General features: G+C 39.1%; 2 protein-coding genes across 2 annotated transcripts; one reads left to right on the forward strand and one right to left on the reverse strand.

Moving 5' to 3' along the window:
* Positions 1-2,396: 2,396 nt before the first annotated feature.
* Positions 2,397-10,652, forward strand: LOC108672817 (L-threonine 3-dehydrogenase, mitochondrial). The gene is made up of 8 exons (XM_018160558.2): positions 2,397-2,529; positions 6,174-6,337; positions 6,676-6,925; positions 8,083-8,245; positions 8,460-8,574; positions 8,931-9,036; positions 9,549-9,709; positions 9,999-10,652. Exons 1-8 carry the CDS (start codon positions 2,525-2,527, stop codon positions 10,169-10,171), a joined length of 1,137 nt encoding a protein of 378 aa, XP_018016047.1. The 5' UTR covers positions 2,397-2,524; the 3' UTR covers positions 10,172-10,652.
* Positions 10,653-11,722: 1,070 nt separating this feature from the next.
* Positions 11,723-21,853, reverse strand: LOC108672844 (presequence protease, mitochondrial). Its single transcript, XM_018160591.2, has 4 exons — positions 21,736-21,853; positions 19,906-20,004; positions 15,217-15,379; positions 11,723-14,990 (listed from the first exon to the last, which is right to left on the reverse strand). The coding sequence occupies exons 3-4, from the start codon at positions 15,335-15,337 to the stop codon at positions 12,061-12,063; spliced, it is 3,051 nt and encodes a 1,016-aa protein (XP_018016080.1). The 5' UTR covers positions 15,338-15,379; positions 19,906-20,004; positions 21,736-21,853; the 3' UTR covers positions 11,723-12,060.
* Between the last annotated feature and the right edge of the window lie 3,908 nt (positions 21,854-25,761).

Raw genomic sequence — 25,761 nt, forward strand, 5'->3', positions numbered from 1 at the left:
TGAGACTATGTCAAAGGAATTGAAAGTTTTATTTGCTAAATATCTTCCGGATGTAAATCTTCATGTGTTGCTGGTTAACAATTTTAGAATCGGCTCGTTTTTCAGGTATAGGGATACCCTACCTGTTCTTATGCGATCGTCACTAGTTTACAGATATAGTTGTGCGCAGTGCGCATCAGCGTACGTCGGTATGACGGCACGCAATTTCTATACTAGGCTGGCTGAGCATATAAGGGTAGGAGTTATAGAACGGGGAACCTACTTGCACATCCACCTCATTCTGCTGTACGTGTTCATGCCGAGCAGTGCAACACCTCTGTATCTGATAGTGATTTCAAATTTCTAGCTTCTGCATCCGGTGTTAGTGATCTACGAATTTTAGAATCCCTGTATATATGCAAACTGGAGCCTAGTCTGAATGCCGCTTTTAGCTCCTTTCCTCTTGAAATAGTAAATAGATAGGCCGTTTACTAGCATTATTTTAATTTCTTATTTATATTTATTTATTTTCCGTTTGGAAACCTGACTGCATTTTACTTTACTAATTGATTTAGGCTATTTGTCTTTCTAGGACTGAATTTTTTCTGAACAGAATTTTGTGTTATGAACTGACGATGGAGCTGGACTCCGACACGTTTTCTCCTATAAAGATATGGTGAATTTTTGTGGTATTTTCTTTGCTTTTAAATTCCTAGTTCAACCATGAAGGAGCCTACCTGTTTAACCGATTATCACCTAATTATCTCTTTGACGCTCAAATATTTCATTCCACGCTATTCCAGCGGTGTGTCGAATGAAGGATACGGTACATTTACCATATAATAAAAGTGCTTAGAGCGATTAAATTGTGCCCAGAATATCATGGATATAGCATTGCACTAGTGTTTTCATAGAAAAAAAAAAACATAGAAAAGAAGTCATAGGAAAAGATTAATACCGGAATTCCTTAGGCCAATCAGAACCTAGCTTTAACAAAGTTGGCTCGCCATTTCAGTTCAATTAGTAGTAGTCTTCTCTCGACCATTATTAAGGTTCCTCCTGATTCCAAGGTTCGTGTTCTTACTGCTTGTTGGTCACACAGTAATTTCAAATTTTATACTATTGCGTGCCACTTGTTATGTATCTACAGCGTGTGAATGATAACATATCCGAACTCGCTCATATATTTAACATCAAGTTCATGCAGAAATAAAAAATTAGATCAGTACTCACTGCAGTGAGTGAGAGAGCGCATTTGCTCTCTGGCGTCTGACCGTGAAGTCACGGACGGACATGACGACAGTCACGGACGGACATGACGAGCACAATAGCGCCTTTTTTTCCATACAAGAAAAAATATAACTCAGTACTCACTGCAGTGAGTGACAGAGAGCGCATTTTCTCGTCGTCGAAAACGTGAAGTCACGGACGAACAGTCAGACGGACATGGGGAGCACAATAGTGCATTTTTTCCATAAATGAGAAAATTCGCTAAAAATGCGCTAAATCCATTTTGTCCGCTATCAACGTTTGTTATCGAGCCTAATTGACAACTCTCTGTGAGCCTTATATGGGGAGGTGCCAATGACAGTGTAAAATTGAGAGTCCTTGAGATTTGAAAATCCCGTTCCTGTTATCAGATCAGGAGAATCCCAGTGACGTTCGCATTGTCGAATCGGGAGAATCTTGTTCCTAAATCCATTCTTGAGATATTTTCATCCTGTTCGTGACCCATTATTAAATCCCTAGAACCCCGTTCCCATTATCGAATCGGGAGAATCCCTTTCGCATTTGTCTTCTTTGTTATCATAATAGTTCAAGTAATATAAATTATAGAAGCACTTCTAGCCTGCTAATCCTTAATAAATAAAGAAAAATATAAAAAAATTCAAATTTAAAGATAATCACAAAAGTTATAACGAAATGTTTAGTTATGCTGATTTTTAATTAATATGAGTTTCAAATTTTTAATGAAGCCTCTGTTATGTGTTTCGAACATGTTAATATTAGAAACATCAAGTTTGTGCAGGTCAGTGAGGTCAATTCGAATATATGCAGGTCAATTCGAACATGTTAATATTCGAAAGCTATTCGTATTTACCGCATCAGTTCAAACACGTAAGCTCACACACAGAATAAACCAATAAGTTTATTTACGTTTTCGCAAACAAATTACAAATTACTCATATAGACAACAAAACTGAGTTTCCGGATGAAATGCAAATTATCTATTTAGATAATACAAATGCGTGTTTTGTGAGAAAGTGATGCGTCTCTCCGGTCAGCATCTGAGCAAAGAGCTGTGGTGGACGATCTTGACGCTAGTCCTGTTATTTCAGGGTTCTGGTCCAAGGGTACGGCCAACCTATCATTCGCTGCCAAAGGTGTCTTTACAGAGCTGAGTCGCAATCAAGGTTTGGCGGGCTATAGTTCCGGAGAGGCTGAGTCTTCAGTACGACGACAGAGTCTGTGTTGGGTGCCGTGTGCGTGTTAGTCTCTTGCCTGCTGAAGATTTCGCGGTCAACTCGTCACATATTTTCTTACAATGAGGTTAGTTACCAACAGAGTTGATGAGTGCATCTTTATTGTGGTAGAGACAAGATAGTTAGCAGTGTCAATTGGTTGATGTAATAGCTGAAACAGCGCAATTGATTAAATTTTGTTTTAAAATTATCTGAATTTTAATTAATGTATTTTATGTGTCTTGATTGAATCGCTTGTGAGTTGTGTTGTTGTAAATTTGGATGCTATACACGAAATGTACTAAATAACTGGCTTTGAGCAAAATGATGGCCGCGCATTTTTAACAGTGAACAATAAAACACAAAACTTTTTGTAGTTTCATAATTATTGGTCTCATATTTTATTTGATATTCGGACATCTCTTTGCCGCTCAAATATCCATTCATGACATGAAAAGAGGATTGAATTACTTTGTAAAAGAAATGGTAGACAATAAAGCAGTGAACCAGGCACGGCTGTTTACATGAAAAGCTCGAGCAAGAAAATAACGTTCTTCTTTGTCACGGTCACCAGAAAATTTTTAGGAATGACGAAGCGTACAGTACGTAGCTATGCTTATGAATTTTTTGCCTTTTCAAACTCCGGTGAAAAATATTAGCCCAATATGAATATTGAGACAGTCTTTCAATCAACGTCAGAAAAACTACGGATTATCATACGCGTGTTTCAATACGTTTGCGGGCGAGCAGGTGCATTAAATTTGTCAATTCTTATTAGTTATTATAACAGGTTGCATTTTAATCGAGCTGGTAGACTATACTTGCTTGTTATTTCCGTGGTTGCAAGAACTTTTGGGGTTGACATTTGATAGAACTTACATTAAACAGGCTATCCAGAAGTTTGTCTGAGAAAATATTCCAGAAACGAAAGCGGGAAAAACTGTCACTGGTGTTTGTGTCGGGAATTATCAACTACTGCAAGTTTTCAGGCATATGCAATGTACGCGTTGAGGTAATGCCTGGATTTAGTTTTATTACAGTGATGTGCGTCAACATGATTCATTTGTAATAGAAAATATTTTATATATAGGTACGCATAAATAATGTAGCTGTATATTAGGTAAAATATCTTAGAATAAAATATATAAAAATACATATGAATAGAATAATAGTATAAGGACCCTTATTCATGAATACTAATCGCAAAATATGATAGTTTTGTTCTACAAATAAAATTTTGTTGGTGGTATCATTCTTCTCCTCATAAACAATCACAATCAATCGAATTGAAAACTTTGGTGTCCGGTTTTGTATCAAAATTTCAGTTTTTATATTGTCTGGCTGTTATTAGAAACACTCGCCATGTGTGCGGCGTGTAGGTGAAAGCTTGTGGTTAACGCAGGCCCACGCGCGCCAGTCATGTAATGACGGCCCAGCGTCGCCTCAGGCGTTCGGCGCCTTGTGGCTCACAATCACAACACGTGGCTGCCGCTGCTGGGTGCTGCAGGCCTATGCTGGGTGCTGCTGCTGCAGGCCTGTGCTGGGTGCTGCTGTAGACCTGTGCTGGGGTCAGCATACCTTTGCTGGGTGCTGCTCGCTGCTGCAGACTTGCGCTGGGTGCTGCTCGCTGCTGCGGACTTGCGCTGGGTGCTGCTCGCTGCTGCGGACTTGCGCTGGGTGCTGCTCGCTGCTGCAGACTTGCGCTGGGTGCTGCTCGCTGTTGCAGACTTGCTCTGGGTGCTGCTCGCTGCTGCCGACCTGTGCTGGGTGCTACTCTCTGCTACGTCACTGATCTAAATTCTGCGTCACTGAGCTGAATGCTGCTCGCACCAGCGTCGCAGAACTGGATGCAGCTTGTTTGATCAGGTCATGGCTGGACGCTATTCGCTTCCGAAAACTTGGCTAGATTTTTTCTTAACTTGTTCTCTCTGGCAGTGTATTGTAGAATTTTTCTCCTTGTGTGACTGTGCAAGAAAAAAAAAAGAGATAAGAAGTCACCTGCATTCATGGATTCGTTGCCAATACGATGGGTTGAAAACCATCACTCATGGGCTTTACATGCGATGCATTTCTTCTAAGGTTTGATAGAGATTGACAAAATCGATCACGACCTATAATTTAAGAAAAATTTAGCAACCCACTTACTTAGTCAAAAGCCAGAAAAACATTTGTAGTTGCAGGTTCAATAATCAAATGACTAACTAAAAAAAGTATGTAAAAACCTTTGTAGTTCTAGTTCATTTTCAATCGTCAAATGACTAACTAAAATAGAATTGTGTAAAAACCCTCGGAGTGACAGGTTCGATCACTGAATAATTAGCTCAAAAAGAAGTATGTAAAAACCTTCAGAGTGACAGATTCGATCTTCAAATAACTAACTAAAAATGAAGTTTACAAAAAGTAGAATGACTGAATGACGTCAAGAGGCAGGACAGGCAGAGGAGCCGCTCATTGGTCGAGGCTGTGTCGCGGCCGGAGGCGTTGCAGCTCACGCGGGGCGCTGATTGGCGGGGATGACTGCCAGGTCTATTGCGTCCCAACTGTCGCATGCTCACTTCTTCTGATGTTTTTCTAGTTCAACTATTAGCGCTCTTCATTCTTGTTTTGGTAACACAAGTCGAAGCAACAATTCATACTTTTCAAGCGTTGGTCTTCTATGTGGAAATGCTCCAAGTCGTCTGCAGAGGCCATTTAATACCAAATAGGAGCAAACTTATTGTCTACTTGCACCTGACGAAAAATTAAATTTTCATCATCGAGGTAATAATTTTGAACTTTTCGATGACTTAGGCTTCTGATGTCTGATCAATGAATGAAATTTTACGACGTAACTCTCGAATTGGATACTAAAACGTAGGCTTCTGATGTCTGATCAATGAATGAAATTTTACGATGTAAACTCTCGAATTGGATATTAAAACGTGGTAAACTTTACAATAATTTTAACGTTGCTTTGCAGTGGCAAGGATTCTGAAGTTTTCAAGAGTACATCACTGAGGCGAACAAGCGATTATCTGTTATAGAACTATTTACATTTATTAATTAAGGTCCGTGTAGGTAATGCGCAAGTTTCCGTCATTAGGCGAGCAGAAGTGAAGTAGTGAGATAATTAGAGTCCGGTAGACGGCTTTCTATATTGGAACAACGGGCTGGAGCGGGCGCAACCTACTCTACCAGCGGCTACGGTGAAAAAGAGCAACAGGTTGACTGGAGGTCTTACTGTAGTAGCCTGTATGTTCCATTGCTCCTGACACAGAGAAAAAGTTACGCTATCTTAACTACAGAGGCAAATGCAACATTCTATTTCGAAATTTGAAATCAGAAACTTGCATAATTTGAATAAAAAATTTTGTGTGAAATGTAAATTACTCCAGGTATGTTTGATGTAAAACAAACTTCATCTGTAACCCAACAGTTAAAGGACACCTCCGTTGAAAGCTGCAAAATAACATGAATGAATCACATTGATTTTACTGTGCACTCAGAGAAATAAAAGGCTCATTTTTCAAATAGCGATGCACTTTTTGCCCATCCTGACTTACCTTGGTTCGGCTAAGCAGCACATCATTGCTGCGTCCGCTCCTTGCTATAGCTGCGCTGCGGGTAAGACAGTATGTTGGTATTCGGACATTATAGCCCACTCATTTTTCTGAGAAGGCTTTCTCGTAACTGAATTCCGCGCAGTTCATTGCAGTTTCTTCGTTGGTGAAAGTGAACGTTAATGTGTTTCAGGTTCCGGGCTTCAGTGCTGGGCAAGTTGCTGGGCCGGTCCAGCAACTGCATGCAGAGCCGAGTGCCATCGGGGGGAGTTTGTGACGTCACACATTTACCTGGGGCCGTCGTTACAAGTCGACACTATCATCCCAACGGCGACCCGCCAAGAATTCTGATCACCGGTAAAAAAAAAGATTAAATTGTAATATGGAAATTTATACTGTTTAATGTTTTGCAAAACACTTAAAATAAAGTCGGATCATAGATGTAGGTACTTTCTTCAATCATATCTATGCAGTATTGTTATTGTTTCTTACTCGAAATCAGAAAATTTATAAATGAATTGTGCGTAAAAGAAAATAATAACCAGACAGTGCATCCGTGTTTGACTGTAAAAGTAATTTATTCGAACAAAATCCAGTACAACAAAGAATCAGATACGTACATGAATACAATAAAATGAATGAATGTAAAATCAGAAATACAGGAATGCGAATGAATATCAATGCTACCATAACAGGAAGCCTGGGACAACTTGGCTCAGGACTGGCAGCCTTACTGAGGGAGAAGTACGGCCGTGAGAACGTCATCATGTCGGACATAATCAAACCTTCTAAAGAGACGTGGAAGAGCGGGCCGTACGTGTTTGCTGACATACTTGATTTCAAATGTCTTCAGGAAATCGTCGTGACCTACAGAATAGACTGGCTGGTGCATTTCTCGGCCCTGCTCTCTGCAATTGGTGAACAAAACGTCCCCCTTGCCATCAGGTTAGTGAAGAGTTGAATGAGGAGTGCAGAGTTGAATGAGGAGTGAAGAGTTGAATGAGGAGTGGAGAGTTGAATGAGGAGTGAAGAGTTGAATGAGGAGTGGAGAGTTGAATGAGGAGTGCAGAGTTGAATGAGGAGTGCAGAGTTGAATGAGGAGTGAAGAGTTGAATGAGGAGTGCAGAGTTGAATGAGGAGTGGAGCGTTGAATGAGGAGTGAAGAGTTGAATTAAGAGTAAATGGTTAAATTAAGAATGCACAGTTGAATTTAATTGAATTAAATACATTGAATGTGCCCTTCTCCCTCCACTGCCAAATCACTAGTTTCACTCAACGGTTTTCATGTCGTCATTCAGGTTCACATTGTGCTACACCTTGGCGCCAGCTGATTTACATTAATTATTAGCCCCTGCCACTGCTAGACGATCATTTCAGCTGAACGTACACCACCAGAGAAGCACTAAGAAAAATTAGTGGATAATATTGTTCTAATAGTGGCACACTTCATTGCATGTAACACCAATACATCCTTTTGCCGGGCAAACTGGGTCATTAACGACACAAGGAAAAAAATGCATCGCTATTTGGTCAAAGTCACTTAATTTTCCTGAGTGAGATGTGTCCGCGTAGCTGGCATAGCGCCACAGCTCACGTTTGCTCTGTAAAAATATCTCTTTGGCAGAGCTCTTTAACTGGTAACCAGGACGCCTCCTTGAGATTTCGTACCTCACGCAATTAATTGGCCTCACGCGACCTCAATGACTTCTGCTCTTATTTTATTTGGGGCGCAAGACTGGGGAAATTACGCCGGACTATCAAATAGAAAACTGAAACTGAAAACTGATTCCCTAACATGCATGCAGTGATGGATAAATTAAGGGTTTCCTTATCATTTCCAATGTGTTGAATAAATATTTTTAAAATTTGGCTATTTAAAATGTTTAGTTTTGTCTGAATATAATGTACTGTAGCTTTAAAGTAGACAAAACAAACCTGCCTCCATAAATTAAGCCGACGTTTCTCGTAGTGAAATTTCGTTAGTCTCACGCCAATGTGCATGTACTACATTACTCTTCATCATGGTACAGTGGATACTCTATTATTGAAAAAACCCACTTATCTTTATTATGGTACTCACAAATACCCTCCTAAATTTACAGAGTGAACATCGAAGGCCTACACAACGTCATGGAGCTGAGCAAGCAGTACGACCTTCGTGTCTTCGTGCCTTCCACCATCGGGGCCTTCGGGCCAGATTCACCGCGGGACTTCACACCGAATGTCGCCATCCAGCGGCCACGCACCATATATGGCGTCTCCAAGGCATGTGGCACATTACCTAATTATGTTTGGTTATCATAATTAACCCCCTCATCATGCGCGAAAAAATATAAAATCACATATCTAGAAGTTGGTCATAGGTTAGGTTAGGTTATTTAACTACTCATGATTTAAACTCCACGAGCCTTACTATGCACGGAAGCTAAATATGTTTTGAATTATGCGGTGCTGTGTCGTTATGAGAGTCGTGTTGTAGGTGCACGCCGAGCTGCTCGGCGAGTACTACCACCACAAGTTCGGACTGGACTTCAGATGTCTGAGGTTCCCTGGCGTTATTTCAGCAGACACGCAGCCGGGAGGCGGCACCACAGGTACAAAATTAATCGAGCTTCATTACGGGAAATCAAGTAGAAATCTTCGCAAAAATTCTCCCCTTCAGGTTTTTAGTGATACACTAGCTGCAGAAGAACATTGCATAGGCATATTTTTTTTTGTGCTGAAATCAGCGCGAACATTCCAAACATTTATTATCTGAAATTTGGCCATAAATCTAATATTTTTGTGAATAAACAATATATTTGCTTACAATTTACGTCAAGATTATTGGCCGATATGTTTTTACATTACAAAGACATCAACAAAAGAATTTTAATTTGCATTTACAATGATTGAATATACATAGGATCAGTCCTATAGAAACGCTTTTAATACTTGTTCGTGTCCACAGATTATGCAGTTCAAATATTCCACGACGCTATAGCCGGCGAGCACTTCGAGTGCTACCTTCGCCCCGACACACGCCTCCCCATGATGTACATTGACGACTGCCTCAGGTGAGCTGACACCACACTCAGTCTTGATTGATCTTATAATCACTCAACTGACATTGTGACCGTTATTAAACGACTGGGGTATACTAACCGGAGTCTTGATTTTACAATCGATTAACTGAGACATTGTGGACGTCATGTAACGATATGAAAGTTTGTTATCATTGCTAAAAAGACAGCGGAAACATTCTGGTGATAGTCTGAGGGTCAATTTGAATTACTTGGAGGAATCGTATTTCCATATTGCCTATTTCAATATCCTGTTATCGAAGTATCTAACAATAAATTGAAAAATTTTGTTCACCGACCGCATAAGCGAATTCGAAAGAAAATTGCGGACGTGTGAATTAAAGTCCATAATTATCATGCTGTCCGCTTTATACAGTCTGGATGATGAACTAGACAAGCATGGTTTTACATGCACTAAATTTCCATTTAGACTATCAATTTCTTTTTCCAAGAAGGTATTAATATAAGCAGTGCAATACTATATCCTAATGGTTGTGCTTTCACAGATCTCTGTGGGAGATGCTGGTCACGCCCGAAAACCTGCTCAAGCGCAGGACCTACAACGTCACGGCCATGAGCTTCACTCCGGCCGAGATCGTCGCGGCCGTTCAGAAACATTTTCCTGATCTCAAAGTCTCGTATAGACCTGATGATAGACAGAAAATTGGTGAGGGAGGCATTAATAAATTAATATGACATTACCATCGACCAGTTGCATATTATACGCTTAGTCGGAGGTTCAGTTTGAGACATTTATGAAATTTAATTCAGATTTTTTTTATTTCACCTAATAGTCGACGTACATAGGTGATGTGAAATGTCCGGACAGTAGGTATTAGAAATGTAAAGGGTTGACAACCCACCGAAGCTTCGAGCTCTGTCACTGTTCAACTCTCATGATAACTAGATTCAGAATAGTTAATTTCTTCTGTTAACCGAACATCGTGTTCTTGCAGCGGACACGTGGCCCAAAGTTTTTGACGACAGCGAAGCGCGCAGAGACTGGGGCTGGCGCCACGTCTACGACCTGCCGTCCATGTGCGACATCATGTTCAGCAAATTACGAGCTGCGGGAGTCGAGAACAACACCGCCTTAGCCGACGATGCTGTGCTGGCACGAGGAATGTAATTCTACATTAACTTCCATCCTACGATGCTCTATGACCATATTTATTGTTATTTCTGCCACGATGTTCTACGCCGTCTTCTGGGCGGCGGACTTCGACGGCAACACTATTCTAGCTGTAATGCACCTGATATCAACTCCCATAATGCAATCCTGTTGAATCATATTTATTTCTTCCCTGGGGCAACATGTAAGCGCCTAGGCGTTGGACAATTTCTCTCCACAATGAAGCTATAAGCCATTTGGTTGACTACTTACTTGGTTTAGAATAGAAGTTTCGGCACTGGAAATAGGCCCATGACCTGTTGCCGATTCTTGTGCTTTTCGTGACTTGATTCACAAAGGATATGGCCTTATGAACCTGATCTTTGTTATAGCTGGCGATTGTTTGAGGTAACTGCTGGACTTATTACAAGGTCCGTAAGGAGCTAGGCTTTTCAAGACTGAACATATGCTCCTGCATAGCTTTGTCTAGTTTGTTCTTGAAGGCATTCGTACTCGGAGCGTCAACGATGCTGTCAGGGAGGCTGTTCCACATGTCGGTGACTCGAAGCGAGATGAAGTGTTGTCGCGTGGATGAGTTGCATCGCAGTTTTTTTAGTTTACAGCCATGGCCTCTGGTGTTGGTTCTTGTTTCAAATTCTAGGACTTTTTTTGAGACGTAGCTGCTTATTATGTGGTACTTTTCCGTCGTGTTCGTTGGCTGCGAGAACGTCCGGAATTTCGATCCACAAGCGAGATGAGAATAAATTAATTAAAATATGAACCATTATTGTAGACAGAAAAAGTTTGTCACCGCAGATATTGTCCAGATTTTTTTGTTAACATAAGACTGGGGCATGGAAAATGCAAGGTCTTTAGGCGGACAAATACCAGTTTCTGCTTAAATTTTTTTGCAAATGAATGTGAAGGGAGCAACAATTGGGTACGGAAGAGTTGAGATAGAATACGAATATTTATACTGCTGGTCGCCTTGTACTGCGTTCGCGCTCGAAGTAGAAAAACCTAGGTTAGTGGAAGTTGCCAGGTACCTCTTGTACGTATAAGAATTCTCATTTATCATTATTTAGGTACATAATTAACTGTAAGGAAAAGATATTGTACTAGACTTTAGAATGAAAAAAACAAATGAAAGCGCTCCTAGTATTATTGCGCCCATAATACAATATTTGTGATTTTCGGGACCCAAATGGCTTCCTTCCACACGTGCTAAAGGTAACTTCGCGCTACGCAGAGGTTTGGCTACGCCAGTAAACCTCGGAAATTCTTAGCCAAAAATTTCTACACTTAGAACATCAAATTGTATTTCTTCATTTTCAACCCTCATGCAAGGCAGTGCTGGTGCTGAAACAGTATCTAAATGTACTCTAGCTACACAAGTCGAAAATATCAAAGTCGACACGATGCGCGGTCTAAATGTTGGATCAAAAGTCTTTCATCGGGAGACATCGTTGAACTAGACTTGTTTCGCCTTCTCCCCCCCCCCCCTCACTATTGATCCTAAACGACTCTAAGACTTCCTGTAAACGGAAAATAAAAAATTCGTTCAATAATTAAACTGAATATACTTTATTAAAATTAAGAACCAGAAATAGGATTGAATATAATCACAAGCTGCTAATCAACAAAAACCAACAAAAAGCTAACACTGCAAGGAGCGTAAAACACGTAGCCTCAATGTTTTGTTTGAATCTTGGGATGTCTTGAGATTTTTCAACGAAATTCATAAATACTTGAGGTAGGCAGTGCCATACGGAGCATCTCCATAGGGATTGATTAAGTAATTAAAGCTCAATAAATGAACCTAGTTTAATAAAAATAATGGAAAATTGAGGCCTAGCAAGCATCGCCTTTCACTTATGCTATCCCAACTAAACATGAGGCATAAACAACTAATGTTGCACCGTGGACCAGAAAGGATCTTGTTCAAGCGTAGAGTTTGCCGGACCGATGAGGCACGAGCCTTCAATAAGAGGTTCGAGCAGATGCAGTCTAGCGGCACGTACGATGTCTTGGGCGTCAGTGTCCAACACGCTCTCTCGGTGCTGCATGAACACGTCATCGGAGATGTGTGACAGGAACTGACGGAGGCCTCTAGAGCCGGGACCTACAGGCGCATCGATGCTCTGAAACACTCCTAGTTTAGCCTCATTCAGATCGCGCTCATTGAAGTCTCCTTTGAGCACCCACTCGAGCGCTCGACTGAAGGCTTCAAAAGTCTGGACAGAGTTGGGGTCTCTGTAGCTGTAGAAAGTGACTGGGCCACCTGGGGAAACATCTGCTCCTCCACCGTAGGCTCCTCCTTTCTCTCTAATTTCACGGTGCAAGAAAGGGAACATGAGGCGTCCTAGAACACGCAAGGGGCCAGCGTCAGGATGACGATAAGGTACACCAGTGAACGCTCGCGATGTGTAGTTGACGGGGAAAGGAAAGACGTGATGTGTCCGTTGGGTGAAAGGTGTGAAGGCAGACGCATCGATTGCCGGATGAGTCTCATATGGCTTAGGCGTTCCCCCGATGTTGTCCAAAAATAGCTCTAATTCTTTCAGAGTTGAGTCCATATCTTCCGGAGAAGCATTTACAGCAACACGCATATACTTTTTTCCCAGGAGCACAAATGCAAGCTGAGAGAGCTTGATAAGTACAGGCTTGAGGTCATCCGACTCTGAGATCCGTTTGAGTCGGTCCACGTATGAGAGACCAGACCACTCTTCTCGGGCGGCGCCGTAAGGGCTCACGGTAGCGCTGGCTGCCTGCATTGCGTAATGGTGACCACCTTGAATGACACTATTTGATTTTTCAGTCGCTATCATTTTGACTAGGGTAGAAAATCGTGACATGTCAGTCATTCTGATTTCAGTGAGAACATTTTCCCACAATTTAAGCATGTGATGCAAGTTCTTTTGAAGACAATACGAAGAGATGACTACGCCTTTCTCCAGAGAGTAATTATCGATGTGCTGCTGCAAATGAGGACTGGCGGATAAGCCTCCAGTGTAGAGCTCAACTTTCTGATCAAATGCTCTAAAATCAAGATCAGCGGCACCCATTTTCGTAAGTACGGCACAGAGTAGTGGGATGTACGGTAACAGGTCAGGAGCCACGCTGTGCGTGTCCATCACTGCGTGGAAGTAAGTAACTCCGTTGGTGGACTGTGGGGACGCTTGCACTGGCACACCATCTGAAAGACGTACATGTGACAGGGTGGTGCGATCAACACTTCTGCTGATGTCCCGTGGATGTAGAGAAGGTAGACAACTCAAGTCTTCGACTGCTTCCTGTTTGTTTGAAAGCTCAATTCCTAATGCGTAAATTCTCTGCTTATCTTCCTCGCTTAGATTCTCGATGCGAGACTGCAACAATGCAGCTTCCTTTTCCTTTAACGTTTTTTCGAAAGAAGCATCCGGAGACATGCTGAGAGTGTACTTATGCTTATTCTTGACAAAGTATTCGTTGATTTTATCTTGTAAAAATGTTGGATTATCCACCATAGATTTTTTGAAGTTATCAATACATTCATTAATAGCTAAAGATTGGATAGGGTTTCCATCTTGGTTCCAAAAAGGAGCGAGGTTCATAGCTAAGCCCACACCAAAGCCCGGGGTTTGATGTTTCAGCGATAGCTCAATACCATGCAAGATAGCGTCTATTCTCTCTTGAGGAAAGCCTTCTTTCTTTACGCGCTCAAATGTGTTCTCTATTTGCGTGAGAACGGTCTCCGTGTTGCCATTCTTGACGCCCTGGAGCCCAATGGTGAAGGTTGTGTTGCGCGTGTGGCCGCAGTAGCCTGTGGCGGGGGAGAAGCCAGTACCATATAGCGGCTCCAGCAGAGACTTGTAGAAAGGAGCATTGGGGCCGCCAACAAGAAGCTCGCTTAGAAGACTCATCGTGAAACATTCGGAAATGTTAGTTATATCTGCAAGACGATATGAAATGGCAACGCTGTTCTGTGCGTCGGGCGGTGCAAGGGAATCTATGCCGCAATGAATGTGATCAGTACAAGGTTTAGACCAACGCGGTTCATCGGGTACCTCTGTATTAAGTTCAATTTTAGAAAAATGCTTCAAGTAGTTCTCATTGATGAAGGCCAGATGATCCTCGAGATCCATGTCTCCATAGGTGAAAATACGACAATTACTTGGATGATAGTGGTATTTGTGAAATTCCTTGAGTTGACCCCAGGAGAGGTTGGGGATGTCAAGCGGATATCCCCCAGAAACTACGCCGTATGTGTGAGAAGGGAGGAGACCATTCTGAAGTTTCTGCATAAAAATATTTTGCGAGTCGGCAAACACACCTTTCATTTCATTAAAAACAACACCTTTAAATTCAATAGGAGAATTTCGGTCTTTAGGGTCAGCGTGTTCTAACCTCCATCCTTCCTGACTAAAGTCTAACTCGGTTAAATTCGGTTTAAATACTGCATCTAAGTAGACTGACAAAAGATTCTTGAAATCAGTAGGGTTTTGCGTGGAAAAAGGGTATATGGTGTTATCGCTGCCCGTCATGGCGTTCATGAAGGTTGAGAGAGATCGATTAAGCATCTTGAAGAAAGGATCGCGGACAGGATATTTGTGACTGCCACATAGCACAGTGTGCTCAAGAATGTGCGGCACGCCGGTTGAGTCCAGAGGTGTGGTGCGGAAGCCAATGCAGAAGGCATTGTTGGGATCATCTTTAACAATGTGCAGGTAATCAGCTTCAGTGTTTATGTGCTGTAGGCGTACTGCTGTGAGTTGCAGCTCATCTATCTCCCGCACCTCGAGCACACGGAAGCCGTGCACGTCACCACCCTCATCAAGAGCTGCTTGAATTGCATCCCCTGTCAGACACACACCAAAATGTCATTACAGCATACAAGACAGCAACCTTTGTTAACATCTCATAACTAAAGGTGTAACTTTGCAACATAATGTAGATGCAAATGAACAGCTCGAACGTTATCCATGGCAAATTACGAGATAAATTCTTACAGGATATAAGTTTTACATGTCTCAAAGCTCCATGACAAGATGGCTCAACCTCTGAATATTACATAAAAATCTCACCAGCTGCGCAATGAGAAGATTGCCGAGCAGATGAGCAGGGCAACCGCAGTGAATGAGGCAGCAAAAGCCGTGCTGAATTCCAATTATGGAGGGCCAGCTTGAGATTATTTAGTAAAGCCATGGCATCTGCTGTGTAGTTCCCTCAGAATAGGTGAGGGTACTTCTGAAAGATGAGTCCACAATAGGAATTCAGGCAAAAAAATTAAAATTTATTCCCAAATGTGCAGTGCAATGCATGATGGAAATGTGAATTTATCTAAAATGCATGGGACTGATCAATTTTCATGGGATGATATAGCTGACCCTTTGGCAGGTAAGTTGCCATAAATGGTAATTATACATTTTCACCCAAAGAGGCTCACCTCACCATCTGGTAAGTGTTTGAACCCAAGTTATCATACCTTGCACAATTGCATATCATTGGCCCATTGTTCTCTGCCTACTTCATCAATCATCATATCACCTACCTACAACATGTACAGGAATGAATAATAGATAAGGAAGACGTTGCAGCTATGGCATGAAAGTTGATGCCTTGTCCACTCATTTAGATAATGAAAGCAGCAATATATTATTAAGCTAGATAGCTATGTACTTTATTATATCTATAGTTATAGGCAAGTAAGATTTTCTTTGTATTTGCTGTTTAATTCAACAAGATATTAAATATTTTTACCATGTAGATTGCACGAGATAAATCCATCTCTGCAATTTGTGATTTGTGCCCTCTGTATACAAAAATTAAAAATGTGCTCGTGATTGAATATATCTTAGAATTGGTCACTGTTTTTGTACTAGTGTCTAAAATGAGAAGTTCAGTAGCCCTCAAAGGACTAAAGCCATCACAATTACAGCTACGACAGTAATTAAAATCAATGTAAATAATTTTTTAAGGGAGTAATATTAATCATTGGACAATTTACAAATTTATCAAAAAATTATCAATGCAGTATTATAATATTTCTGGCAATATTTCAGAGCTACAAATTAATATCTCTCCCAAGACTGAATCCATTATTAAAATCAGTAGAAACTTTAGGAGCCAATATTTGGTCACATGTTAATGTTCAAATTCCTCAGATTTGCAGCTTGAAGCAGAGCAATATATGTTTTTAGTAGCAATATATGTTTTTAGTTGATAATTCACCATTAAAAACTGATCCAGGAATTCTTGAGGAAATGATTTGATGAAATAAGACGGATGCATTTATTTCTGATTTTTTCATGACAGTTGGTGGTAGGTATTTTGCAAAATAGCACTATGATACTCTGCAAGTATAACTTATTTGCAGTTGCAAAGCTTGCAGGACCACAAGTCAGACAACCCAAGCCAAACTGAACAATATACAAATAAACAGATATAGAAATAAACAATATTGGTTTGTCAATACTTGTTAATTCAACAAGTGTTGCTTCAATAGATACTTGCTACATAAAACACATCTGGCAGCATGGGTCAACATTCATTATAGTCAGATGGGGTAAGACAGGACCGAAATCTCTAACAAGCATGTAGCATCTATACCATGAATAAATAAAAAACCCTAAACCTATCACAAGGTGTAGTTATGCAATGGGCTTCTAAGCTACAACTCAGACTTTCTGCATACAACATAGTTTTCTGTACAGATTAAAAAAAGTGAGCTGGTCCCATCTTACCCCACTGGGGTAAGATGGGACCGGGCATGGGGTAAGACAGGACCAACAGGTAATTCTTGAGTTACAAGGTTTTTAATAAAAGTACAAACCTGATATTCAATATTATCAATCTAGAAGTACATTATTTGATTACACAACCACTTGTTACTGTTTTGTGTTGCAGGATGTCAACTCTATTGATATTTATCAGTCACATTGGAGTTTTTGTCATGAGAAAACTGTTGACTCTTTAATGACCACATTTTTTTAAGCGCATAAATTTTTTTTTGTTATAATTTCTAGTGATTCCAGTTACTAAGTAGTGTATAGATGAGTATTGAACATTGAAAATTGTATATTGAAAAATGTAAGGCAACATTTCAGTCCACTTGGTCTTATGAGATCCTAACATTAAACGCAACGGTATGATCCATTTAGTCTTCTGAGCGCAAAATATGGATGATATTATGTAGCTGGCATAGTTAATTATCATTTTGTACATTACTTTTGCTAGCAACAATGGGCTTAAGAACTTTGGCCAAGAAACTTCAAAGAAACTCTAGTATTTTAGCAAAAATGCCTTTATTTGAGATTGAAATTTCAAAGAAAATTTTTGTTTTCCCAACATCCTTGATGTTGGGAAAACATTAAGGTTGATGGGCCAAAGACGCCAGGGCCATGGTTGTGAGGCTAATGTCTAGGCAGAGAGGCCAGTGTCCAGGTTGAGAGGCTAGCGTTAAGGCTGAGAGGCCCGAGTCCAGGTTGAGAGGCCCTAGTCCAGGTTGAGAGGCCAGGGTCCAGGTTGAGAGGCCAGGGTCCAGGTTGAGAGGCAAGAGCTTATTTCCCAAACAGGGTTAACTATTTTGTGACCCTTCTTTACATAAGTTTTCTTTAAAAATTAGCCAGAAATTCATTATTTGCATAAGAGGGTTGAAACAAGCACTGAAATGACATGCAATGATTGCTCTAACATATTCTTCTATCAAATTAAATTCAGTGCAATTAGAATGCATGATATGGGCTGGTCCTTTCTTACCCCATGAAGGCTGCGATCCTGTCTTACCCCATTTGACTATACAATTTTTCACTGATTTCTAGGCTTGAATAGAGGAATGAAGTGATCCAGCAACAAATATAGTTGTTGCAAAGCAGTACAACCCACTTACCTATGGATTTTAAATTTATTATACAAGTATGTAGCTTGCTTGCAACAGGGTGAACTAAGAAATGTAGGAAATCATTTTTGTTCCTGCATTCACACTAAGAGGAGAGCTAAAAATACAGCTCCCATTCAAGGCAAAGATATTCATTGTAGGAATTTGGTAAAAATTTTGTTATAATAATCACTTTTAAAGAGCAGCATAAATTTTGATAGTAAAGAACTTGATCAGATGTTGTTTGAAATATTTGATATGGTTGAAAAAGTTATAATTGATTTGTTACACCTGCAGGAATTCTCGATTGCAATTCTTGATCCCAGCTCTATGACTGCAAATTTGCTTGAAAGTCAACAAAGACTGAAATGCAACTAGTATCTGTTAAATAAACTTTCTATGAGGCTTCAAATGTAATCACATTATTTCTAAATGAAATTAGCAAAGGCAGTGTGCTAATTTGTTGAGGCAGTCAACCACTAACTTTGTAATATACTATCTCTTAATTGATTTAAGTTTAGTTTTGAGTTTCTTTGCTCCTCACCATATATATATATATTGTAAATATCCTCCCAACTAAATCACCTCCTCATAACCAAAATATAGGTACTCTATATGTGTGCCCAGCTTCCCTTAACCCTTTAGCGGGCAAGCATTGAAATATCCAGAAATTAAAATTTCAGAAACCATTTCAAGAAAGTAAGAAGTATTATACATTATATTTATATGAATTTTTTGCAAATTTTGCCTATTGAAGGTTTAAATCGCACTTGAAGAATTCAATAAATGCGATCAGTACACAAAATTTTTCTTTATAATTAAAATTCAGTTTATGCAAATGAAAAATTAGAAACATAAAAATTTAACTTAATAAAATTCAATCAAGTTGCCAAAATAAATAAATATATATATTGATACTTCCACCTTTTGAAGAAAATGCAGAAAGAGCGTCAGTTCCATTGTCCGAGTCAAAACCTTCACCTTTAAATGCTCATATTTCAATTTGTGGATTTTGCAGCTGGTGATGCTATAGATAGAACGATGGTCAGATAATTAGGGATTGACTGAGGCATTATAAGGGTGCCTCAAAAACAAACAGGATGCCCTGCTGAGGCTTTTTGTGACGCGATTTCAAGTGATCATATATGGTAACTTAACCGTGAAAGGGTTAAGTTAATGGAAGCTATACATAAATGTCAGTTTTTACATGCAATAACTGGATTTTCTCATCAAATTTTTAAATTTTGATTCATTTTGATTTAAGAGCAGTACTCTAAAATTTGGCACAAGAATGGTGGAATGGCCTTTGGCTGGGAGCATTAATTAAATATGCATTGAAAATAATTTTTTTACAGTGGCAATAAATGAATATCAGACAAGAAGGAGATATTTTCTTTATTGAAATAACTTAGATAAAATCTGAAGGGTTCACAAAATATTGAGGATTTAGGAATGGAAATCCAATGCTGATGACTCCAAAGGAGTTAACTTGCACAGGCAGTAAATGCAGAGAACATGAAGTTTCTGACTTAGGTTTCTTTTCCCCTGAAAATGTATATACAGGCTATAGTTAGGTTTGCATTCATACACAATTGAATAGCAGCCTGCTAATCTAGTGAACTTATCACTTCCATGATATTATTAAAAAAGAAAATTATCCGGTTTTCATTAAACAAAAATTTCAATCTATAACAATGCAAATTTTCATTCATTTCAAGCCTGTCAGCAAGTCAATTCTACTTCATCTAGAGAATGACTCGTAAAAAGAAGTATCAAGTTGACCCAAAATAAAATAATAATCCCAACACAATTATAAAATCAGAAAAAAATTAGGAATTCAATGTACCAATAAAAACGTCTAATATACATACTTATATATATAATTATATATACTTACCAATAAGGATAGATGAAGTGTGAGTCTCTGAAGAACAAACCAAACTGAGTTCAACTTTTCCTGAATTTTCAGTCAGATGAAAACTGATGGGATCTGCCACTAAAAGAAAAAAATTATTAAAAATGGACATGTAATTTAACTCAAAGTTTTATAGAAGCAGTTTGAGAATAATTCAATTGTCTTTTAATCTTTCCAAGCTGGTCATGAGCTCAAGGCCTGTAATTTCATATGGACAAGAATTGAGTGAATTGAATTTAAATTTTTGGACTAACAGTAACAGGCAATAACTATTACTTCCTACTCAAAATTGCAGATTATATAACGGAAAAATTTGCAACTTAAGCATTATTATTTCAGGAAAATTTAATTATAATTAATAATAAAATAAAAAAACTAACATAATGCAATCAATATTGGGAGCAAGTTTACAGGTAAAAAACTGTAGAGCACTGCTGGTGCTGGAAATACATTTTGAAATAGTCATTGACTTAGAAGATACCGCAGCTGATTAAAATTTAAAACCATTAAAAGAGAATTACAATTTACAAGTTCCTACTAGCTACGGTAGTAACTCAAACTATGATGTATGTCATTACTGTCCTATGATAATGATGTGTTTGATGTCTCTCAGACTCAAACTCAAAGGGCTCCATGGTCAGGAAGGTGTGCCAGGTGCGCGGGAATTTATTTTGTCATTTTAACAACCTGTGCGGTGCGCCGTACTACGTTGGTAAAAAAATGCGCCGTGCGCCGTACTTTAGAAAGCTAAAATAGTTCTACTATTTTAGTCGACAATATACGCGAGTATATTGACTACGCGAGTCAAACTGACAATAATAAAATGTAAGACATGTCCGGGTTACTTCTGACTCTTCTGGTTGTCCGCCTTGTCGGATACGGAACGTACGGTAATCGTAAACTGCGGCTGTTATACATACGAAATGTAAACAGACGGTGTTCAGTGTTGCCATATGACATTGGAGAAAATTTCTTCTAAAATAAAGACGGCCGGGATTGCGCGAACACGTGCGCGAAGATAATCAATTTTCATTACATTGCGCCAACTGTGCACAGCAATAGCTTAATAAAAGTGAAAATGCACGGGAAAATTCACCAAAAACATACATCATCCTGAGTGTGGAAAGGGTTGGAATTAGATTAAATTGGACACTTTGAACTTTGAAGTGCCATATTTCATTCAAAATGAAAATTTTAATCTACCAGTAGGTAATCACTAGGTAAATAAGGTAATTCACTATACTATAGTACTTAGGCCTAAAGGCCGCCTAATCAGTGAAAATGTACGATTAAATATTTCCTACATTAAAACTGGAATCATAATCTCATTGCTTCAAAATATTGAATATAACCATTTCTTTGGCAAGGAATTTTTTTTAACCATGACAAATTATCACTGCAAAATTAGTCAGACACAAAGTTACCAACCAAGCAACCATGAATACCTATATTTAATTACGTTTACAATCTGAGGCAAATCATTTTGGACAAAAGGTAGACTGGCAGAGTGCACAATGCACACACCAAGTCACCTACTAAAATGACTCTTTCAGTTATTGAATAATGAATAAGTGAATACCTAGCTAACTGCTAAAGTAAAGGCCTACGGTACAGCTACATTCCTTGCGAAGTTACGTTTACAAATTACAATCTGGCTGACTGGCTTTCTGGGGCAAATCATCGCTGCACAAATGTTCACAATATTTGTTTGAAAAGATTGGAAATATGAGAAAATAAATGAACAATTGTTAATAAGCGGTCGATGTTCAACTAAATAGTGTTATTTTTACGATTCGCTGCAATAGAACTTACCGGTGGACCCCGAGTTGTGATTGTGACGAAGGAAGCATTCACATGTTGCGGCGTAGACTTCTCCGCATACACGGAAGAGTTGAATTGAAGTTAAATTCACACATAACTTTACTCCAGCAACGGGGCGATAGGTGTTAATTCTGAAAAAAAAAAAAAAAACATTATGACACGCTCGTTGAAACAACATTTTTTCTCATTCAATACTCAGTAGAAGCCGGTACATGGCTTTAATTTTGAGCTAAAAATAATTGGGTTGCAGCAGTTCCTGAATGGTGTTTATTATGGGTCAAGTAATAAAAAATAACATTGTGCTGAATTTTTGAGGACGGCTTGCAATTATATAGAACGAATATCGATGTGAAAAGTTAAAAAAGTACTGCAACTTGAATTCGTTACACCTTATCATATCATAGTGATGTCGGCGACATCGGCGCTGATAAATGGGCCTGATCTGGCCTGTCGCCGAACCTTGGCAAATTATGCTATGTCTAATTCATATACTACTATGTAATTGTTTCGACAAACCTTTTTTGAAGGTCTTTGTAGACACAGAAGGTGTCCATGTGTTGCATTTCATCCCCATCTACTTGTGTAAGAAAATTCTTAACTTCGAAATGACTCCATTCGCACTGAACCTTCGCTTCTCGCAGTTCTTCGTCGGACGCAATGTTTTTCAAGAGTTCAGGCAGATCTGCAGGAAAAAGCAATCAATCTTTAATAATTTTCAGAGCCTAACAACACTAAAAAGTATAAAAAAATGTGCGCGAAGAAGCAAATTACTAAATCCCCGTGAACCACTATGCAGCAGTTACTGGCAGGCGATGCTTCAAGATGGTCGATTGACGAGATATTAAAATAAAGTATTGGGCATAGTGTATGCCAAAATCAAATTTATTAGCTTAATTAATGTATAATTACCGTTCACGTTGAGGGCTGTGGGGAAGTAAAAGGTTTTGTCTTGTGGTTTGCAAGGTTCCCAGACACTTGAATTATTTGCATGGTAATGCAGCTGCATGGCAGAAGACATTTCGATTCTGTTCGATTCTGGCGCCTTTTCTGTGGAAAGAAATGCAAACTTAGACTCGGTTTGTACTTTGTTACACCAGTACATTTGCTAACAGAATACGCTCTCAGAAAATTACATTCATTTTAGAATTGCTGCAACTATGTTTTGCTGAGCGCGCTGATGAATACAAGGCAGTATGGGATTTTCATTGACAAACAAACGCAAAATGATTTCACTAGCGTAATATATGAATTATATCTTCTATATTAGTGTAGCTCAAGTTGAAAAAAAAAATATATAACTGACTACTTTCAAAGCTTAACCTAAACAGTTAATTTTACGCTGAACTCATTTATTTTACCTTACAAAATTGCTGGTGTGGGTGGAACAAGTCGCCTGTAGAGTCTTCGTTGAAGTAACACGTGGTGCTCTTTGATACCTGAGCGGAGATCTCACCTTCTCGCCGAGAGCTTCAACACTGACTGATCTACGTTTGCTTACGGAGCATCGAGCCTGTAGCCTCGTAACAAACAAAGATTATCTAGAAATGTCCACGTGTGGGGGTGACCGACACATAAAGAAGGTGTGAGGTTATGTCGACCGTAACTGCCTTTATGAGCGATCGATTGGATTCGGGTGCAGTTAAATTCACTCCCGAGCCAACTATTTTATACTAAATAATCCATAGCCATAGCTCGCCAGCTCTTACCAAATGCTTTTTTCACTAGAAAATTTACTGAGGTTTCAGCTGAAGAAAGCCCAATGCTGCCACTTGTCTGGAAGAAGTGATACATACATGAATTATAAGTGAATTGAAATAATTCTATATAATAGTAAAAACATATTAAATAAAAACTATTATGATGTGGGCAGGTATTACTTCTCAATAAGCTCATGCATCAGGTCTTAATAATTTTACTTCGTGCATGCCTCTCATCCTACTCCTATTGCAGATTAAAAAAATAATAATCGGTACAATTTATGATTTTGAAATTGACTATGGTGTAATACGGCGAATCAATTACGTCTACTGTACTATATATGAGCAAAGCCAGTACTGCATCAGCTTCACATAAACAGTAGAATATTCAAATGAATCATTAGAAAATTCGGGACAACAAAAATATCTCACTAAAAATATTTCCCTGAAAATTTAATGAGGAATAAAAAGCTGAATAAACATTGCCAGTGCATAGAAATTTACCGATTGCATGCCCCGATTGTTTGATCATTCAAATCAGATCCGGGTACAGAAACTTGAAAAACGAAAAAAATATACAATCCGATTACTGATTAGTTAAATTCTAACATACATTAGGAAACTGAGAATTTATAAAATGAATGATTTATTTATTTTTTCATTTTTTTTTAAATTGAAAGATTGTATCTTTAGGTTCTGCCTGCCGTAGTGAAACTGGAATCATGAAAGCCAGCGAACAGTTTTCCCTAAAACGAATTTCACGCTCTAAGCCTACCCAGCAGAAATTCCGGCTTCACGCCTATCAAAATTGTAGCTTTGCGGTCGAATTGTTTGTCTGTCAGCTCCGGGAACGCAGCCGCATGATGCTATTTGAACCTTACACGTACTGGTGATGTTTTTTTTCTGAGATGAGGTTGCTATGCTGGTTCAGCATTAATATCCTAATGCATTAAAATATTTTTCTGATGGTTTGATAGAAATTGGCGTATTAAGAGAAAGCGGCATGCCCAAGCTCTGTGGATGGAAAATGAGCATAAATAATATGACCAAATAACCTAACATTATTGAAAGTGAAAATTTTTGTCCGTTAAATGATTACACTTCAAAGTTGCATTTATCAGTCAGCATACCTACGATACTGTCCGACACTTCTGTGCAGTGATGACGACATTTATTGATGGCTCAAACTTTTCAGATAATATGAGACCTCAGTCTTCAGATCACCTCAGAGATAAGTCTTCAGATCACCTCAGAGATAAGTCTTCAGATCACCTCAGAGATAAGTCTTCAGATCACCTCAGAGATAAGTCTTCAGATCACCTCAGAGATAAGTCTTCAGATCGCCTCGGAAATTATTCATAACAACAATTTTCGTTCAATTAGATAGTCGCTCTAAGTCTCAGTCCCTTTCATTAGTTGAAATATCTGTGACAACTTGCCGCAAGAAAGACGTCTAGCTTACAAAAATGGATTCTTCTGGGATCATGTGAAAGACGCTATGCGTAAATTAACGAAAACAACATTAAAAAAATGCGTTACGCATCAGATATGAAATTAGTAACCACTTCACTCACCTAAAAAGTTTGAATGCGTAAGAGATTATTCATTATTATGTGGTTAACATTAAAAGATTTTTGGAAAAGTTACCTACTGTATCCTTTTTGACTCCCATTGTTTAATTATTCAAAATTGATTTCAGATTATATATCAGATTTAATCATAAATGAATTGTATTCATTTCAAATGATTCGATAGCTTTATGGCAAAGGCTTGTGTTTGAATGCCATTTGAGAAAAATTTCTCCGAAGGACAATCCGTATACTGAATCACACTACAACTTACAAATAGGCTATTATTCGGATCAAGATAAAATTTGTTTGCTTCGTGGGCCAACAATCTGCACCCACAGCCTCATGCGGCCCACTATACTTTCAACAGTCATTAGGTAACATTCTCCTGTAACCTCAAAAAGAAAGCTCTTTCTTTGTCCTACATACAATAATCTAGAAGTAAGACATAAGACGAGATCACATATTTCATGACGAAAAAGCCGAGTATTTCAACCAAAATCATCAGTCAAGGAGCTTATAAAAATGACTCCAAATAGTTTCGGTCTCAATTTATTTACGCCAAACCATCAGAGCAATTTAAGTCTCACTCGATTTAAATTACAAACTAAACATAGTCAGAGAACGGTGGCATGACAGGCATCTTCTTTACCTGCTTGTTTGGCTCCTCGAGACATAAAGGCATGGACTGCCCAAAGGCAAACGCATGAACATTGGCCCGCGTTTTTCACGTTATTTCCTTCAAGAATTGT

This window comes from Hyalella azteca, unplaced genomic scaffold (genome assembly GCF_000764305.2).
Source record: "Hyalella azteca isolate HAZT.00-mixed unplaced genomic scaffold, Hazt_2.0.2 contig15387, whole genome shotgun sequence".
NCBI lineage: Eukaryota > Metazoa > Arthropoda > Malacostraca > Amphipoda > Hyalellidae > Hyalella > Hyalella azteca.

Bases quoted from the DNA above. Each gene is read 5' to 3' on its own strand.
- LOC108672844 (XM_018160591.2), bottom strand. From the start codon at position 15,337: ATGGCTTTACTAAATAATCTCAAGCTGGCCCTCCATAATTGGAATTCA. The intron at 14,991-15,216 runs GTGAGATTTTTA...TGTGTCTGACAG, and splicing joins ATCTTCTCATTGCGCAGCTG to GGGATGCAATTCAAGCAGCT.
- LOC108672817 (XM_018160558.2), top strand. The intron at 6,338-6,675 runs GTAAAAAAAAAG...CTACCATAACAG, and splicing joins GCCAAGAATTCTGATCACCG to GAAGCCTGGGACAACTTGGC. The intron at 9,037-9,548 runs GTGAGCTGACAC...GTGCTTTCACAG, and splicing joins TACATTGACGACTGCCTCAG to ATCTCTGTGGGAGATGCTGG.